Source organism: Monodon monoceros, unplaced genomic scaffold, assembly GCF_005190385.1.
Source record: "Monodon monoceros isolate NGI ecotype Baffin Bay Population unplaced genomic scaffold, NGI_Narwhal_1 Super_Scaffold_12, whole genome shotgun sequence".
NCBI classification, from domain to species: Eukaryota; Metazoa; Chordata; class Mammalia; order Artiodactyla; family Monodontidae; genus Monodon; species Monodon monoceros.
The window spans coordinates 28972576-28992824 of record NW_021703768.1 but is presented as its reverse complement, the minus strand read 5'-3'; the positions used below and the strand labels follow the sequence as shown (position 1 = coordinate 28992824).

Below are 20249 nucleotides of genomic sequence, written 5' to 3'. Positions count from 1 at the left end.
GGTCTTGGGATTAAAGATGATTTTAATTAGCAACATAGATTAGTGTTTCCTTCAAGGTGGTCACTTAGGGAAACCATTCTTTCTTCTATTGGTATTGCCATTTCTCACAATATTTTTCTGGAGCTTTCTGTGGCACTGCTCAGGAAAATCATTCGGTTACTTTAATCACTCACTATTTTTGACCAAAAATGGTTTTACCAGGTTGACACTTCATTTATCTGACTTGACGTCAAGTGGCTCTTGGCCTGTCCTAAAAAAACGAAAGAATAAAGGTTCCCAAACACTGAGATGATTTCTTTTTAATGCCACAGCCTTTATGAAAACAATTCCAAAACACCAGTTTTCCAGTCATATTTTGAAAAAATTATATTTTCACAATACCTGATTGACTAATCTGCCCCCAAGATGACTACTCTGAGGTGTCAGTGTTTTGGGGAAGGGAAAGTGAACCATTACGGATTAATGAAAAGCCTAAATAAAGACTATGAAATAGACTGATTTTATATTCCAGTAAAAACCACCAAAAGCCTATTAGAAGACAGATTTTCATGTACAACATGGAAATGAAAAGCCATCAGTAGCCGCTCTGATCCTTGGGTGTGGCCAACAGGGGCAGAACCCAGGCTGGAGACCCCAGGGGCTCCTTCCTGTAAAACAACGTTCATAAAAGACAGGACTACACTTCCTCTTCTATTTGCCTTAATCATCATTTAACAACACTGGCTTCACATTAGAATCACCTCGGAGCTTTACAAAAAATACCAATTGGCTGGAAACATTCGGACAATGGAATCTGAATTTCAGAAGGTAGAGTTTGGGTATATATGTGTGGGGTTTTGTGTGTGTCTGTGTGCGTGCACTGTTTATTCTTTTCTTTCCTCTCCTTTCCCCCTTTCTCTCCCTCCCTTCCTCCCCTCCAGTTCCCAGGTGATTCAGATACACTAAACCACAGTAAGGGGTGCAGACCATGGGCAGCTGGTCCACATTAGGATCCTGGCTTCTGTCCACAGAGCTCAACTCAGCTAGTTGACAAAATGAGCGCCTACACAATTCATTCCATTCAGCACTTCATACCATGATTCATGAAAACAAAAATTAGGGAAAGGTGCTTGGTCCATACAAATAATCTTAGAAAATAAAAATTTTTAATGGGGGATAAGAAGCATACAGTCTCTAGTTGACTAACCACATATAAGATGAAAACACCTGTAAAGGCACGAATAATGAAACCATGTCAGAGCTTGGTCAATGGAGTAGACTCTGTGTTCTTCTTTTGCCTTATCTGTATAGATTGTAAATTTTCCACAATGAATATGTATCACTTTTGTGATACCTACTTTCCTGCTGGCCTGTTGACTTAAGAGAAAAAGACTACATACCGGCAGTATCTTGGGCTGTCACATCCACGCCATGCGTAACCATGACCCTGAGGCATTCCACGTGTCCTTTTGTAGCAGCAAGATGAAAACTGGAAAAGAGGTAACATAATCTCCTGAAGATTTCCACTCTTCAGAGTTCATCTCTGACCATGTTTTTGCCTCTTTGTGTACACTTTCTTTCACTTAAGCTCCACAACCATCTTGTGAGTAGTATTATTATCAACCTCATTTTAAAGAAGAGGAAACGGAGGCTCAAAGCAGTCTGATAATTTGCTCATTGACACTTTTTATTAAGTAATGGATTAGGAGCTAGATTCTTAGGTCTTCCAACGTAAAGACAAAGCTTGAAAAAAGTAAGACACAACTACATTCCTTGTCCCTTTAGGGAAGAAGAGCCAGTCCCAACTAGATCGGATTCCTAAATAAGAAGTAATTTATCAACTTTTTTCTGCTGTCTAGTGTTTTCACCAAAGCCATTATTTTTAAGTAATACACTCTATGAAGGGAAATTTGTCTGAGTCAAACAACGGTCAAGGTTCTTGAACAATATCAAGGTCAAATCCATTGTTGTGTTCTAGCTGAGTAACAACAGTTGCGCACAACTTTTAAGTGGCTGATGTGTGCCAACTACTCGGTTTGATACATTACCTCTTTTCGTTCTCATAAAAGCCTTTTGAGGTGAGTCCTAACACCATCTCCATTAGATGGCAGGTGTCTACACTCAGTCAGGTGCAAACAGCATTAGAGAAGGCCCACAAATGCACCCATCGTCCCCGCAGATCCTGGAGTAAAGTGCACTTCTACAGGCAGAAGGAAAGCACAGTTCCACTGGACACTCAGGCCCAGAGGCTGAGAAAGCAAAAACCCCAGGAAGGTCTCCACTGCAGAGGTCTTCCCTCTTCACAGCCTCCTTCCTATAGAAGGAGGTTAAGGAGCCTCCCAGCTCTCCTCCGCCCTCAGTTCTATCTCAGGGACTTAACTTCTCAAGATACTTGCCATGCAGCACCTTGGTGTCTGTACCTCTGAATTAATACCCAGGCAATATTTTTTCACAGGACAGGACCTGTCACTGGGGCCCAGGGTCACACTCAACCAGCAAATCCAAGAGCTAAACCGATTCAAACCCAAGTCAGCTTGACCCAGCACCTCTGCTCTGGAGAACAAGGCTTTGTAAAGGTGGGCAGGTCAGCAATTGGGGATAGGTCAGTCCTGGTTGCAAATCAGCCATACGTCAGCTGTGTATCTTTGGGAAGTCAGTTTAACCTCTCTGAGCTTAAATGTCCTCCACAGTAAAATGTGGGGATTGGCTCAGATGATATCTGATGGTCCCTCTGGCTCTAACACTCTTTAAAATGATAATGAAAGCTTACCTGGCTCTGGTCACACCAACTATTTCTGCATTTGTGCAGCAGTTTATGTGTAACGTTTCTTTACAGTCCAAATCCACTCTGTAGGTGATTACACACTACGGTGAAACTCTGATCATCTGGAATGACCTGGGAACGTGGTGACTTGTTTAAATGGAATTCCTCATTAAATACGGCTTAACCCGAAGAACCTCCCTAAAAGGCACTACAATAATACCTCTGTTTTCAGTATTGTTGGGGTAACTTAACTTTACAATAAGTAACGTTCATCTTTAAGCAGTGAATTGTTCAATCACAGTGGAAGGTTTCTAAAATCTCCCCAGTTTTAGTAACAGTATATGTTCCATAATTAAATTGCTCTTGAGGACATGATATCACCATTAGGAGCCTCAATTATTGAACTCTGCTTTCAAGGCTATGAATCTCAATGCCCCACATTATTAAGCTCTAATATTTATTAATATTTATCTTCTTAATATCTATGTGTTTGCTTCTAAGCTATTCATTCTGCTATCTCCTATGACCGGGGAGAACTCAATCAAAATGATCTGGACAGCCATATCTTTTGCTAAAGATAAAAGTACCAGGATTAGTAATTAGCACACTCACACACATGCACACGCGTGCACACACACACAAAACATAAATGTATAGATACAGAAGTTTTGATTGAAGTTTAACACATATAAAGAAAGCTACACATACCGTAACTGTATAGCCTGCTAAAACTTCACAAATGGAACGTGCCCCTTTTACTTTGATACTGAAGAAACAGAACTTGGCCAGAGACCCAAAATCCCTCCTCGTATCTCCTGCTAGCAACCCAGAATCTCTTCAACGTGCCCCTTTGAGTTACTAACCCTCTTCCCCCTGTAATATTTATATTTTTTCTACTCCGAGGCTTCCTGGATTACCTCTGGGCTGCACACTATAATAATAGGGGATTGAAATTGCAGACACATGTAACAACGAAGCATTAGTGTAGGCCACTACTGCATGTTGATAAATGTGCTCTGATGAACACGACATGCTGTTCTATGGATGACTTGGCTGCCTTCCTCTACTTCCTCTGTGAAGTTCACAGCTCTGTGGGCCAGCTCTTCCAAAGCTACAGCTGCAGCTCTTTCTGGGTTTTGGTAACTGATTTCTCTCCTTGCCTCTTCAGGTGTGGGTAGCAGTGGTGGTGAAATATTTCCCACTGTTACCAGCCAGGGCTGCTTTTCCAGCCTTGCTGGTTTAATCTGACCACATGTGTATAAACAGTTCCTTTCTTAACCACCCATCAATTATCCTATGTGAGTGCTACCTGTTTCCTACTGGGACCTTGAATGGTACCAGTGTTAGGTATTTTGTGTGTGATCACCCACAGGAAGAACTATTAGGTTTCTGTGCACATTATCAGATTAAATATTTATAAGGGCAAACTCAGCCTTAAAAAATGTTTTGATTAGAGAAGATGTCAGAGTAGAAAGACCCTCCCTCCCCCTCCACGGGCACACCAAAATTACAGCTATTTACAGAGCAACTATTAATGAAAGATCAGAAGACTAGTAGAAAAGATCTTCTACAACCAAAGATATAAAGAAGGAACCACAACGAGACAGGTAGGAGGAGCGGAGATGTGCTATAGTCAAGACCCATACCCTGGGTGGGTAACCCACAAAGAGGAGGATAATTACAATTGCAAAGTGTCTCCCCAAGGAGTGAGGGGTCCAAGCCCCACACTGGGTTCCCTGGCCCAGTGGCCCTGCACCAGGAAGATGAGCCCCTAGAATGTTTGGCTTTGAAGGTCAGCTGGGCTTACTTTCGGAAGAGCCAGAGGGCTGTGGGAAATAGAGACTCCACTCTTAAAAGGCTCACACAAAATCTCACATGCTTGGGGCTTCCCTGGTGGCGCAGTGGTTGAGAGTCCGCCTGCCGATGCAGGGGACACGGGTTTGTGCCCCGGTCCGGGAAGATCCCACGTGCCACGGAGCGGCTGGGCCCGTGAGCCATGGCCGCTGAGCCTGCGCGTCCGGAGCCTGTGCTCCGCAACGGGAGAGGCCACAACAGTGAGAGGCCCGCGTACCGCAAAAAAAAAAAAAAAAAAAATGGTCAGAGGATCTGAACAGACATTTTTCCAAAGAAGATATATACAGATGGCCAACATGCACATGAAAAGATGCTCAACATCACTCATCAGGGAAATAGAAATCAAAACCACAATGAGATATCACTTCACACCTGTCAGAATGGTTATTATCAAAAAGATAACAAGTAACAAGTGCTGGCAAGGATGTAAAGGAAAGGAATCTTGGCACGCCTCTGGCGGGAATATTAATTGGTGCAGACTCTATGGAAAACAGTATGGAGATTCCTCAGAAAATTAAAAATAGAACTACCATATGACCTAGCAGTTCCACTCCTGGGTATTTATCTGAAGAAAATGAAAACAAGAATTAGAAAAGATATATGCACCCCAGTGTTCACTACAGCATTATAGCCAAGATATGAAAGCATCATAACTACCACCAACAGACGAATGGATAAAGGTGTGGTATGTATATATATTACGGACTGTTACTCAGCCATAAAAAAGAATGAAATCTTGCCATTTGTTTCAACATGGATGAACCTAGAGGGTATTAACACTAAGTGAAATAAGTCAGGCAGAGACAAATACTGTATGATTTCACTTACATGTGGACTCTAAAAAACAAATGAACAAACATAACAAAACAGAAACAGTTATAGATACAGGTGGTTGCCAGAGGGGAGCGGGGTGGAGGGAGGAAAGAAATAAGTGAGGGAGATTAAGAGGTACAAACTTCCAGTGGCAAAATAAATGAGTCAGGGGTATGAAGTGTACACCGTGGGGAATATAGTCAATAACTATGTAATATCTTTGTATGGTGACAGATGGTAACTAGACTTATCACTGTGATCATTTTGGAATGTACAGAAATATCAAATCACTATGTTGTGTAATAGGAACTAACAGTGTTGTAGGTCAATTATACTTCAAAAACCAACCAACCAACCAACCAACTCATAGAAAAAGAGATCAGATTTATGGTTACCAGAGGTGAGGGGATTGGGGGAAGGGGAACTAGATGAAGGCAGTCAAAAGGTACAAACGTCCAGTTTTTTAAAAATGTATTAAAAAAGTGACAACTAGATATTTTTACTTCTTAGTTGCTTTATTCCTATGAGTTTTTTATTTAATTCAGGCCATGCGTAATAACATCATAAAGAAGTTTATTAAAATATTGGCCAAGGCAAAAGACCTATTTATGAGTAGAGGATAAGAATTAAACAGTACCTTTTATAAAGCTAAAACAAAAAGAAAACAAAGAGAAAACCAACAACAATGACTCAAAGTCACAGATCTTACTTTATCTATAAACTCATCCACTCTACCTCCTCCCCTGCCACAACTGGATTATTCTGAGGCAAATCTCATTAACTTTTTGTCTCTGAACTTGTCTACACATATACTTAAAAGATACGCACTTTACAAAGGAGAAATAATAACGCAATGAAATCCTTTGTATCCAATACCATGTCTAACTTGAATGCGAAACAACCTTGTTTCATCTACACCCTTACCATTATTTTGAAGCAAATCTCATGTCATATCATTTCATTCATAAATACTTCAATATGTATTTCTAAAATAAAATAGCTCTTTACAAAAATGTGCTAACAGTACCATCATCACACCTGTTAAATGGGCTGTGAGGAATCAATGAGGTATGTGTAAAAGCACTAGCAAAACGTGAAGCATGTAGTAAACACCCAAGAAAATACCACCAATTATCAGAGCCTCATCAACACAAGACAAGGCACAGAGTCTGAGACATGTTGCTTAATAAAAGGATTTGTCTCAGTGTTCAGAAAAGACAGGTTAGCAGAAATTAGGTCAGAACCATCATTGCTTAAGAAATGAAGAAAGAAGGAAAGAAAGGAGGAAGAGGAAAGCAAGAAAAAGAGACTTGTAGACAGTCACAGATGACCAAAAAAGAAAGCCATCTGAGACCAGCCTTGTCTAATGCTCACACTTGAGCTGCTAACATTCCAGCGCCTTCCATAGAAGTGATAATCCCCAAAGCAGGGTTTGGCAGCAACAAGTCATTAGCATTTAGCCTCTGAATGTGAACGAGAAGCAGAGCCAACTTTTAATAAGATACTCAAGTGGAAACTTGGGTTCAGTTGGGTGGGAAAACATGATTAGTCACTGACAGAACCTAGGTTTGTAAATGATAGCGAGTAGGTTTCCCTTCCTCTGCAGTGACTGATAAAGGGCAGCAGTCCCCTCAGGGCAGCAGACCCTGTGACTGGTGGGTGCTGGTCTGGACTGCAGATGGGCATCTGTGGGGTTACCTCAGGCTTAGGGAGCAGATGGCGCCCCAGGTCAGCACACCACTAATGAAGAGCATGGCTGGTGGCCTTTAATGGCCCGTGCCCTGGATAGCTGGTAAAACAACACACCTCTAGATAAAGACAGTTTGCAGACTGGGGTGAGGCGGGCAGGCAAAGTAGTAGGCTGATTAATGGGCCCCCCTCGCCCCCAAACAGAGACTGTTCTTGACAATGTTAATTCTAGGGCATTAGACCTAACCCAAGCATGGGATAATTTTGATATTTCTATAGTTGTATATTTTTATAAATTGCTATAGCTAAATATATTAATTCACTCATATACTTACTATACTACGGTATTTACGTGCCAGACACTGTTCTAAGCACTGAGAAACACATGGTGAATAAAAAAAAAAAGCCCTCATGGATCTAAGCTTTTAGTAGGAAGACTAAAGATAAACCAGTGGTTCTCAACTGGGGGTGATTTTTGCCCCACCCAGGGGACGTTTGGCAACAGCCGGAGACATTTTTGATTATTCACAGGGTTGGGGGTGGGTAGATTCTCCTGGTGTCTAACGTGTAAAGACCAGAGATGCTGCTAAACATCCTACAATGTACAGGCCCCACAATAAACAATTATCTGACTAGTCTAAAATGTCAATAATATCAACATATCAAAATGTCAGTAGTGCCCAGGTTGAGGATCTCTGGGATAAACCATTTAATACAAATGCATGATGCTGCGATATAATTCTATTAAGACAAATTAAACAAAGGCTAAAAAAACATCACGAGCAGATCTCAGTCTTTTTATTGAGATATATTTTAAGGTACGTAAATTCACCATTTTAAAATGCACAATTCAGTTGTTTTTAGGATATTCACAAAGTTGTGCAACCAACATCACTATCTAATTCCAGAACACTTTCATCAGCTTAAAAAAAATCCTTGTACCCATTAGTATTCACTCTCCATTCCCATGCCTACCCTTGGCCATCATTAACCTACTTTCTGTACCTATGGATTCGCCTATTCTGGACATGTCATCAAGATCGAATCATACAACATGTGGTCTTTTGTGCTTGGCTTCTTTCATTTGGCCTGTTTTCAAGGTTCAGCCACGTTGTAGCACGTACCAGTACGTTATTCCTTCCATTGGGTGGATATATCACATTTTGTTTATCCATTCGTTGGTTATGGACACTTGGGTGGTTTCTACTTTTTGGTTATTGCAAATAATGCTGCTAAAACATTTGTGTACAAGTGTTTGCGTGGTCACCTGTTTTCAATTCTAGGGGGTACAGACCTAGGAGTGGAATTGCTGAACCATATGGTAACCATGTTGACGTCTTTAAGGAAATGTTAGATTGTTTTCTAAAGCTGCTGCACCATTTTACATCCCCATCAACGACATGAGGGCTCCAATCTGTCCACATCCTAGCCAGGGCTTGTTACTGTCTGCCAAATTTTAAGCGATGAGAATTTTAATTGCACCTAAATTTTCCACAGAAGAAACATTTAAGTCTTTCTTAATGAACGCTTTGAGGTAGCTATTTCAGCTAATTATCAGCTGAAATTTCCCCTTAGAGGAATAGAAGAGTGAATGCAAAACAAATTCAGAACATCCTTTGGCTTTGTCTCTGTAGGCTTTTACACCTAATTAAAAAGTGTGGCCCTTCCTCTTAAAGACAAGAAATGTCATTCAAGAGTCAATAGCAATGTATTTTATGAGAGGTTCTATTGGCTTGTTTACCTCTTCATTTGGACAGGTCTCAGAATTCAGTGGAGGAGGAAGGGATATAAAATCCTTTATCCACCCCTCTAACTCCAGGCCCAGTGACAAGGACACTCGTCACTGCCCAGGGATACAGCAGGGTGGCTGTCCAGATTCTAGTGCAGCCGAAGTGAGCGCACTTCAATAGCCTAAAAGTCTTGGATACTCACAGAGTGAACCACAGACCAGAAGCTGTTAGAAATGGAGGCTCTCAGACCCCACCCCCCCATCACTGCCCCAAAAGCTGTGTTTTACAAGTTTCCCAGCTGACTCCCGTGCACATTACTGTTTGCAAAGCGCTGCTCTAAATGGAGGATGAGTTAAGAACTTCACACCATCCTTTTTACCAAGGTACCTATTGTTTCAAACCGCTTCTGAAAACATAATCCCCTTAAGCCTTGAAAGCAATCTTGTGGATATATCCCACAAAAAAGGAATCGATACTGTTTTAAGTTTCATTATAATAGGCAATGTTTAGCTTTGCTTATAAAACTCAGCTGGGCCCTTTCACAGAGGGATAACTAAAAGGCAGAATGGCCTGAAGATTTACATCATGATCCTTTGATGCCTCTGCTTATTGATATTTGGAATTTCTCTGTTTTTGTCACTTGGAAAGTTCCCAAGGTTTCTGTGCTTCAGAGTTTTGCGGCTCCCGATCTCTCCCCCACCAACCACCCCCCTTCTTCTTCCTCCTCCCTCCCTCCCACTCCCAAGAGAAGACCAAGATGACCTTGAGAGCCCCAGGACAGCAGCTGGATGGCATCCTGAAGGTGCAGAGGAAGAACCAGCAGAAACCCAGTGAGGAGGCCGGGATACTACGGCTGGGTTTGCTGCGTTGTTGTTGCGTCATCATGGCTGAGGTACCTAACTTCGGTTCCCTCACCTCTAAACCATGTTTGGGCAACTAAAAAACATCGGCATCAATAATAATAGCAGCTTATCTGTTGAAATACAACGCACTAGTTACGTTTTAACTCATTACACCCCCCAACCAGCCTTGGGAGGGGTAATTGTCATCATCCCCATTTTACAGAGGAGGAAACTGAGACACAGAGGAGTCCAGTAAGCTTGCCCGAAGTCCCAGAACCAGTAAGTAGGGGAGCCTGGATTTGACTTCAGCATTCTGCTTGCAGAGTTGGCCCTTCAACACCATGCTGAGAAACTGCACTATTTGTTAGATCACTCTGCAAATTGTGAAATACCACATAATATAACTTACTAGCTGTACGGCTCTTTAATAAACAAAGTTTAAACTACAAAAAACTAAGTATTTGGCCAAAAAGCAAACACAGGCTTCTCATTGGGGCTGATTAGGGTCGCCAGTGGTCTCCAATGGAAAGAAATGTAATCCAAGCACTGCAGCAAACAGAGCCTGCGACAGAGGTTTCGTTTATTACAAAACCGCTCAGCAAGTTGTACAAGCCTTCAATGCCTCGAGACAAGGCCGGGATGTTTCTCAAGGCCCTTAACCCGAAGCGGATTTGAACTATTACTATTTAAAAGCCCATGACTGATGGCTGGGAAAGTTCCTTCCATCTTTCAGAGTAACAACAAACAGAGTTCTTCTGGTTTCTGACTGCCAGCTGAAGCACATACTTGGAGAAAACACAAACTCACAAGGCTACTTTCAGAAGACTTGGATTTTTTAGGCATATTCATTCACAGAAGATTTCACTCAAACCAAACTCTTTCTTGCGCCCTTTACAAGCACCCCAGCTCCCGAAACCAAAAGAGCTGGCCAGCCGGGTGAGGTCGGGAGCGCAACAGGCTGGCCACTGGCAGCCTCGGCAACCAACTTTTCACTCCCCAAGTCAATCAAGCCACAAAGAAACACCCATACACCAAACCCTACCAGCACGAGACACACCCAGAATCCCAGCATGTTAGAAGGTTCCAGAAGGATAAGCTGGCCCAACATCCTCACTTCACAGATGAAGACACTGAGGCTCAGAGAGGTTAGGAAATGTGCAGAAGATCAGGACTTGAGCTCACTGCCCTGACTCTAAGAGCAGTTCCTCCCTGAGAAACCCACATCTTCCTTCTTTCCTCTGAAAGCCCTTTATTTACAAGAGGGATCACCACGGTTGGTGTGACTCAGAAATACTTCACGGTAATAACCAACTTTTCATAATCCCTTGAGAGCTTCAGCATTTCTCAATACCTATAATCGCCTATACGTTAGTTGCATTGCTTTTGTAAGACAATCTTTCTGGAGGGGGAAAAATGATATTAAATCACATAAAAATGAATCAGAGAAATTAAGTACCTGGAATTAGGATTTAATCCAAAATCCTTCGTGTGGCTCGCCAGGCTCTATATGAGGAGGTCCTGGCTCCCACTGTGATCTCACCTTCTAGCTCTTTCCCTGTTCGCTGAGGGCACATCAAGTACCCTCCCAACTCAGAGCATTCGCCTTGCTGTTCCCTCCACCAGGACAGCAGTCCTAGAAAAGAGCAGGCTTGGCACCTCATTCTAATTCAGGAATCTGCTCAAATGAAGGTGTCTGCTCAGAGAGGCCTTTCTTGCCCAGGTTTATTCAAAGTGGCCCCTGGCTGCTGCTTTTTCTCCAATGCACCTGATATTACATGAAAGAGGCATGTGGTTATTGTCTGAGTGCCCCGTTAGACTATACCTTCCATACGTTCCATGAGGGCAGAGATTTTGCCTTGCCTATTGCAATTTTCCTAGCACAGAGAAGTGGTCTGGGGTGGGCGGGGGGAGAATGCAAGTCTTCAGTTTTGAATTTGCCTTTTCCATCTGAAGTTTCTGTTTTGCATTTCCTTCAACCAAGGCACACCCATAAACTGGCATGACCATGTTTTCTTCAGGTTGTACTATAAGTTCTTAAGGGAGAGGCTGTGTCCTTTATGTCATTATTACAAGCTTTATTTTGCTTCCCAACATCATGTCACGTGGTGGTTTTCACAGTGTGGCCCTTGGGCCAGCAGCATCAGTATCACTGGGAGCTTGTTAGAAGTGCAGATTCTGAGGATCCTGCCCAGACACAGGGGAGGGGCCCAGCAATCTGTGCTTTAACAAGCCCCCTAGGTGATCCTCATACATGTCCCGTTTTTAGGACCACTGGCATAGGAGGCAGAAGCATGGACTAAAATTCAGTATTCTTTGGTTTTGGTCTCAGTTCTGCCACCCCCAAGTATGGAACGATAAGGTCGCTCACTTTCACTGGCCTCAGTTTATTCATCTGGTCCACATGACCACTGAAGCCTTTTTCAGCTCTCAAGTCTATAATTCCAACCCAGCCTACCAACTGTTTCCTGGCACTTACTTGCTGCAACATCTAAATTCTAATGAGGTCACTGAGCTCAAAAGAGGCTTAGCACACACCGAGTATTTCAGCGGGACAAATCTTAATCCTAAAAGACCTGGATTCCCATTTCAGATTATAATCCGAGGGTAAGGAAGGCATCACTGTCTAATAGCTTATAGTCAAAAACACGTTGAAAAACGAATCCTACTCTACTAGTTGGGATCAACCCTATGGGCCTAAGAGAAATCGCCTCTGGCAGAGAAGTAATAGGGCTGCCAGGCCTTCAGCTATTGCAAAGGCAGCTGCAACAGGGACTTTGATCACTACCCGTTAGGGACTGAGGGGGCAGACAGTTTGAGAAATGGGAACACTGGTGGCCTTCTCCTGCTAAACGTTTCGGATAGATATAATAAATGGTGACTAGCATAAAAGAAATAAAGGCTGTAAAAATAGGATTCCTGTCCTTTAAGTGCCCACGATGTGCTAATGGAATCAGCCGTGCTTCTGGGGACAGAGATCTCCTGGGGACAGGAGGAGGAGAGGCTGAGACGAAAGATCACATACTCAGAGCTAAGAAACCCCGTGACACTTAAGCTGAGAGTAGGCTCTTTTTCTTCGGGATTGTTTGGCTTCACAAATGCAGTAGGAAAAACAGCCCTTGGGCAGTATGAAATCTCTTTAGGGCAAATGATTCGCCTCTTGTGCTCAGAATAGATCCCCAGACTCCACCACCCAGAATGGGTGATTTGTACCAATTTCCAAACCTTTCTGACCCACACTTTCCTCTTCACAAATTACTCCAGGGTAATTGAGAGCATCAGATAAGAAATACCTGAGGGAAACTGACATGGTCTTTAAAATGGGTGAAAGAATCAACGATCTGTTGAATGAATGACACATATGAAAGCCCCTAGCCCAGTGTTGGGCACCCAATATTAACACGATTAATAACAATTCCTTTCTTATTAACTGGATAAGATTGGGCTCTAACCCCGATAGTCTAATAACAGGGATAAGATTAAGTACATAGGTAACCGAGACTCATCAAATCCTAGGTGTTTTAAGAGAGGCAGTGGTTGAGATCGAGCTCACCCCCTTAGGAATTTAGAAAAGGCTTCATGAAAGAGACGGAAAACTGGACCTCGAATGACCCAGCAGCCTAGTGGGGCGGCGGTGGCAGCGTTTTGGAAGGCGTGTATTTCAGGGAAGCAGGAGTATTTCTAAAGGACAGGCACGTGTCGAGTGATTTCATGCGCCTCCACCCTTGAACTGTCTGGTGACTGCCAGCCTGAGAACCTCCCGCCCCAGGTGCCCCCTCCTCTCGCGGGGTTAGGCTGAGTAGAGGTCACTGCCTGCTTGTGCTCCCGGCCACCCGCCCCTGCTCCGCCCTCTAACACGGTTGGCTGGGGTTTCCCAGGCTCTCCTGACCTCCGCATGCGGGGGCAGGTCCGGGCCGGCGGAGGGCATGGAAAAGCCAGATTGCTGCAACCCCGGGCAACAGTGAGCCAACTGAGTGTTTAAAATCCTTCCTTCTCAATATACTTAATCCTGCTTTGCAAACAGTTTTAAAATGAAAAATCCTGTGATCCCTCCAATATTTTAATCAGTGCAGTTCTTAATCCCCAAATCTATTCTCATCAATTTGCACCACTTCCCTGGTTACAGGTGTTCCTTCCAAAGCACAATTTTGCAACATGATCTGTCCAGCTTTAACCTACACCATTTTTCCCTTTAAAACCCTTGCGAATTAGTTTAACATAATTTACGTTATGCCAAAATTTACCTTTCATTTTAATTTTATTCTGTGCACAAGCATTATATATACATATATGTATGTGTGTGTATGCTAGGAAAAATTCCACCTGGGCTCCGTGGGCCTTCCTCAGTCTACCTGTAACCTATCATGGGGAAAACCTGTTGAGAAGCCTTGGGCTAAGAAGCCTGGGGTCTCACTGCAGAGTGTCCAGAGCTGTGGTTCTCAGTTTGGACTGACCATTCAAGTATCCTGGGTGCTTTAAACAACCCCACGCCCAGACTGCACCCCACACCAATTACATAGGTATCTTAGAGGGTGACACCCCGCACAGCACTTTTCAAAGCTGTCCAGGTGCTTCTAATGGGAGTTGAGAACCACTGATCCAGTGTCAAGTGGGTCCCTGACCTTGACCTGCTATGATAACTCTGGAGGAAGGGAAGGAAACAGTGAGCATGGTGTTGTTTTTCCTTTTCAACTCGGGATGGCCTCCATCACGCTGTTACCAGCACCCACACTGTCCTCCACTTCCTCTGCCCCCACCCACACCCTCCCAATCCATTCTCTCAGGTCCACCTTGCATCACACTTCATACCTCAGGCAGGAAGCATTCCTTCGCTACTCCTGTGCCTAACCACCTCTTCCCATCTTGAACCCCTTACAAGTTAGTATTTTATGATTCAGCACTTAATTATTCTCCAGTACATCCATTGGTCTTGTCTTCTCGGCCAGATGCTATGCATCCTGTAGGCAAGGACCACATTTTCTCCTTCTTTTGTACATGCTTACGATAGAGTTTGGAGCATTTTAGACAACAGAGTTTGGCGCATTTTAGTACCTCCCAACTAGAAGCAAACATCTGGGCACATTTGCAAGACAGGAACAGACGTTATGTCGCCTTTGAAAATCTACTTGACCAAAAGCAGAGCAGATATGCTATATAGAAATTATAGCGTTCAGTTCATCCCTCTGCCAAACATTAACAAGATTTAGACAAGACACAGGGTGGTTTTGCCTGGAAGGTCACTTTGCTGGGAAGGAGGCTGCAATGACATAAAATATACAGCAGTTTTAGGTAAATGAATTTGGCAGCTGTGTGGGAAGAACTGGAGGAAGGTGACCAGGTGGTATGACTTGATTTCCAAGACTGAACTGAGAAAACCCTGTATCCATCCCTATTCTGCGAAAACAGGAAGAGTCAAAAGTACAACAAGCCACCCACCAGAGGAGCCCCTTCTTGTCCTGACTTGCAGAATTCAAGGACGACCTCCCCTATTTTACATGTAAGTTCCACAGAGTCATCTAAAAATACTAGCACAAGTTCTTGTTTTCAAAGCCAAAAATATCAGGTTTCTGAAACACGGGCTATGGATACAGACAACATATATACACATATATATATATATATGTATATATATATACACACACATGGCTGGGTGGTATTTTTTCAAATACTACAGTCCCAGCAGTGATTTTATTTAGTCTGGTTGTTCCTAAAACAAACACACATAACTTTAATGAAATGCACATCCAAATGTAGGGGAAACCATCCTGAAACAATTAGACTGCTCTATGGTGAGAGGTTTTAGGGCAATGGCATCCTCCCCCTTCCTCACCTCCACAGTGGAAAGAGAATGGAGGGGTCGCAGGAAGCCAAGCCTGACTCCACAAACACAGCCTGCAGCCGTGGCTCTCTGCCCTGCTCTATTTTGTTCTCTTCTGACCCCAGACACCACCCTGCTTTTACTCTTCGCAAAGTGAATTCCAGTCATTCGACTGCTTTCACTTTTTTTTTTTTAACCCCTCTTTGATCAGTTTTAGAGGGAGAAAATTTTCAGACAAGGTTTCTTATCTCTCCCTAAAGGAAATATTCCAGCAAGAACTGAAAAGTCTGAAGAATTACCAAACCACCCATCTGGTTATTGACCTTGGGTTATGGAGGCTTCTGGAGAATGTCTGCCGAGATGGCTGCCTCATTCTTGGGACTTTCTGGGTCGTCTGGTTCTCTAGGTAATGAAGGCTGAGTATTTCCCTACTGAAAGTTCACTGGAAGCTGGGAGAGACAAGTGTCAAGTTGTGACATTCACCAGGATAGCTTTTTGCCTCTCGAACCCCCAAGTTAACTCACCCCTAATAACTTTGCCCATGAGACAGTACCAGCAGAAAGAGAGTGTTTTCTCCATTAGAACCATGCTGAAAAGTTCACATCCACAAACACCAGCCAAATGCCTCTTCTATGCCTGGAACAGTGGGAGAGACCAACACAAACACTAAAATCATACTATCCTTGTCCTCAGGGACCTTCTGTGCTGTGAGGAAGCGGTCCCCAACCTTTTTGGCAGCAGGGACCGGTCTCATGGAAGCCAATTTTTCCACAGGACAGGGTGTGGGGATGGTCAGGGGGTAACGCGAGCGACTGGGAGCGGCAGATAAAGCCTCACCTGCTGTGCGGCCAGTTCCCGACAGGCCCACGGAGCGCTACTGGTCCCCGGCCCGGGGGTCCTCGGTTGGGGACCCCTGTTGTAAGGGATTCAAGTCGTTCAGAAAACACAGCTCTTATTTAAGCTGTAGAGACTTTTCTATTGTTGTAACAACATCAAGTTCTAAAGCAAGATTCTAGTATTTCAAAGAGAAGAAGAATCAAAAAAAAAAAAAAAAAGGACTGAGAATATCAGGGAGGAAGGCATTCTGGACCAGAAAACCTGGGACAAACACCTGGATGGTCTTATAGGAGGGGAGGGCAGGAAGCAGACAGCGCCACCTCCAGCAGAAGGAATGTGTGAGAAAACAGTTAGCTAAGTAAGGGCAGGGCCACTGGGAGGCCCTTGAAAGCCAAAATCAGGACTCTAGGCTGTCAGGCAATAGGAAAACATGGTGCATCACTAAGCAAGATGACAAAACGGGTTATCACAAAAGCTACCTAGAAAATAGGCCTCCAAATTAATTTTGATATGGAGGTGTATATAAATCAAAGGGTAAACCCTAATAAGCGGGCAGAGAATGAGGCCAAGTCCTGCCAAGGACCTAACTTTAGGTGTGTGATTTAGTCTTACCCTTCGGAGACAAATGCAATACATTCCATACGCGTCCACCGACAAATGCTGGCCCTGCGAGCTCCGCGGGGCTGGTGAAGCCAAGACCTCTGGCAGGAGGGACACACTGCATTGGCCCGCCGTGAATTTAGAACTGCTCCTAGGAGGTTCCCAATTCACCTGCTACCAAACCAAATGCCCGTGCGAAAGAACAGGAGCACGAACTGCAAAGTCTCCGCAGCTCGAGGGAGACACGTGTACACTTGGGCAGGAATGCACAGATTGGACTAACCCAAATCCCAAAGTGCAGACTTCCAAGGTGAGAAGCCCAGGGAACAACACTGCTTGGGGCTCACAACAGAGCGCTTGGCTGTGCAGAATGACGAGGTCCAAAAGGGACAGGAGAGATGGTTTCCAACGCCGCAGCACACCCCTCCTTCTCAATACTAGGGCCATTAGATGTGAATGAAGCCAGATAGATTTAATTCCATGGTGCCTTTGAAAATTAAATTCTCATAGTTATCAGTTAATAACTTTAATAGTCAAAAGGAATAGCCCAAATAGAGAAGTTAAACATTACCAGATGATGACTTATGGAAAATCTTGCACAGAAAAATTAATTACCTCCTCTCTTCCTTTTCCATAGAGTTCCTCTAGTTTTCTACCTAAGTGTCACTGAAGGGAAAGACGGTGGCTTGTAAGTGCAAAGGTAGAGATGTTAGAACTGGTTCTAGGGTTAATTCAGGGAGAGATGTATCATGTGGGCCTTAGTTTTATCATCTTCCAAATGGAGGTGGTGATTTTTTATAACTGCTGTGTGCATTTCTACAGTTGAAAAAAATAGAATAAACTACCGATTCATGCTACAATCAGGATGAAACTTGAAAACATTATGCTAAGTGAAAGAAGCCAGAGACAAAGGGCCCCGTATGTATAGTATGATTCCATTTACGTGAAATATCCATAATAGGCAAATTCATAAAGACAGAAAGCCGATTAATGGTTGCCAGGGAGAGCGGGAGGGGAAGTTGAGGACTGTCGCTGTTTAATGCGTATGGGTTTCCTTCTGGGGTGATGAACAATTTCTGGAACTAGATGATGATGGTTGTACAACATTATGAAGGTATTTAATGTCACTGAACTGTATACTCTAAAATGGTTAAAATGGTAAATTTTATGATGTGTATATTTTACAATTAAAAAAGAGAGGGAATCGAAAATAACAGTCTGGCCATCTATTCTATACATAATAAATGTCTTATTAACAAAAGACACAAATGGATCAAGGTGATCACAATTGTGGCGAAACCACTAATCTAAATTTTTTTATCTTCTTTTAGTGAGTACTGTCTTGGACAAAACTATCATGAACAGTTCCCTCCCCTTTCTCTCAGATGGCTACAAAGTTCATCTCGTGCAGACACCTGCAGAGCCAGGCTGGGAGGAGGACAGGAGCCAGGGAAGCTGTAGAGTGGTACAAAGGGTAATGCGAAAGCACCATGCCTACAGCCAAAAGCCTCAGGACGGGCTTAGGAGTATGGCCTCTGCCACTGTAGCTCAGAGAGCACGGACTCCAAATGTGGCATCACAGGAAAAGGTTAACTGACTCATCCAACAAATATTTATTGACTATCTACTACAAACCAAGCCGCTGGCTAGATGATATAGTTATAGCCGTGAACTACAAGGTCACAGTCCCTTCTAGCAAGGAAATTACAATCTAGAGCGCAAGAGAGACAAGAACTAAATTTACATAAGGCCGTGTAGGCAACTGATACAACAAAATATGAGCCAACACCCAAAGCCCACCTACTACTGGGCATCCTAACGAGTCAGAGCTCACGGGGATACGGCCCTGTCCTCACACCTGAGACAGGCCAAGGAGGAAGTCAAACTGAGGCTGTGAGGTGGAGCTCAACCTGGCGTGACGGGCACGGAGGACAAGCCCAGCTCCTAGAGGACCAGACTCCGACCTGCGTGACAACGCGTCCCTCTTCTCTTTGTGTACCAACTAGCCTGGTCTCTACACAAAGCTCAGCCCCTTAAGCTCTCTTGCGGCTCCCAAAACAACAGGGTCGGTGTCTACACCACGGGATCCACTGGGTGCTGGGAAGAGGGTTAACTGGCAAAGTATGCTAAAATGTGACAATTTTCTCCTGACAATTTGCCAGGCGTGCCTGATACTTATCCTTCAATCTAGAATCAATCTAGTTTAGTTTCCAGAGAATGGTTCTCTCTGGTTGAACCTACATGGGATACTTTAAAAAAATATTGATTCCTGGGCCTCTCCCTAGACCAAATGACTCAGAACATCTGGGGTGGGCATGGCATCAACATGTTTGAAAAGCATCCCAGGAGAGTCTAATGCAGGAGCTGCCAGGATTGAGAACCACTCATCTAGGACAAGAAAGGAAGGGAGCTGGCTTTATCAAGTGTCTACTGTGGGCTGGGCACTGTGCAGCTCTTTACATACGGTGTCTATGGCTGTAGGTGCCCCTACCTCAACGTCTTGGAAGTGTTCCGGCCACGAGCATTACGGCCCCTAGGAGAGGCACTCAACCCTGGGAGGGACAGGAGATCAGGAATAGATACCCCAGTCTCCTTACCCCTCAGGTGGGATAGCTCTGAGGCATACTTTAAGCCTGGGGTAAGCAAACTAGTTAATATGTCAGGCTTTGTGGGCCATACAGCCCTTGTCTTACCACTCAAATCTGCCTTTGTGGTGCAGAAGCAGCCAGGGACAATGCTGAATGAATGGGTGTGGCTGCATTCTAATAAAACTTGATTTCAAAAGACAGTGGGCCACACCCTGCTCTAAATCTAAACAGATTCCCAGAGGTCCTTAGTGGGAATGAGTCTCAGTTGCCCAGAGCAGTACCGTGTCAATAACATGCTATAGAGGCTTCATTCCCTTACCGTGCACTTCCTGGGATCACGGGCTATAAAAACTACTTACACTCAAATCCTCACCTCACAGCCTGCTCCTGGGGGCACCCAACCAAAGTCAGTATCTTGTTTTATTCTTATAACTGCCCTAGCGGTTGAATACTGTCATCTCCACTGTACAACGAAGAAACTGAAATTCAAGGACTACACAACTCCTAAGTGATAGAGTCCAGATTCGAGTCTAAAGATCTCTCTACAGTACGACCAGAGGAAGGATGGGTACACGCAAGCACACACGACCAGAGGAAGGATGGATACACGCAAGCACACACGACCAGAGGAAGGATGGGTACCCGCAAGCACACACGACCAGAGGAAGGATGGATACACGCAAGCACACACGCACACACGACCAGAGGAAGGATGGGTACACGCAAGCACACACGACC

At 43.9% G+C, this 20249-nt stretch overlaps 1 protein-coding gene across 10 annotated transcripts in view; it reads right to left on the bottom strand.

Moving 5' to 3' along the window:
• RAI14 (retinoic acid induced 14) overlaps positions 1-20249 on the bottom strand; it is a 150158-nt gene that overhangs the window by 34447 nt on the left and 95462 nt on the right. For all 10 annotated transcript variants that reach the window (XM_029219125.1, XM_029219121.1, XM_029219128.1 and 7 more), the window contains one exon: positions 1380-1468. In XM_029219125.1, the coding sequence (XP_029074958.1) occupies positions 1380-1468 (89 nt within the window). The remainder of the gene's footprint in view (positions 1-1379; positions 1469-20249) is intronic.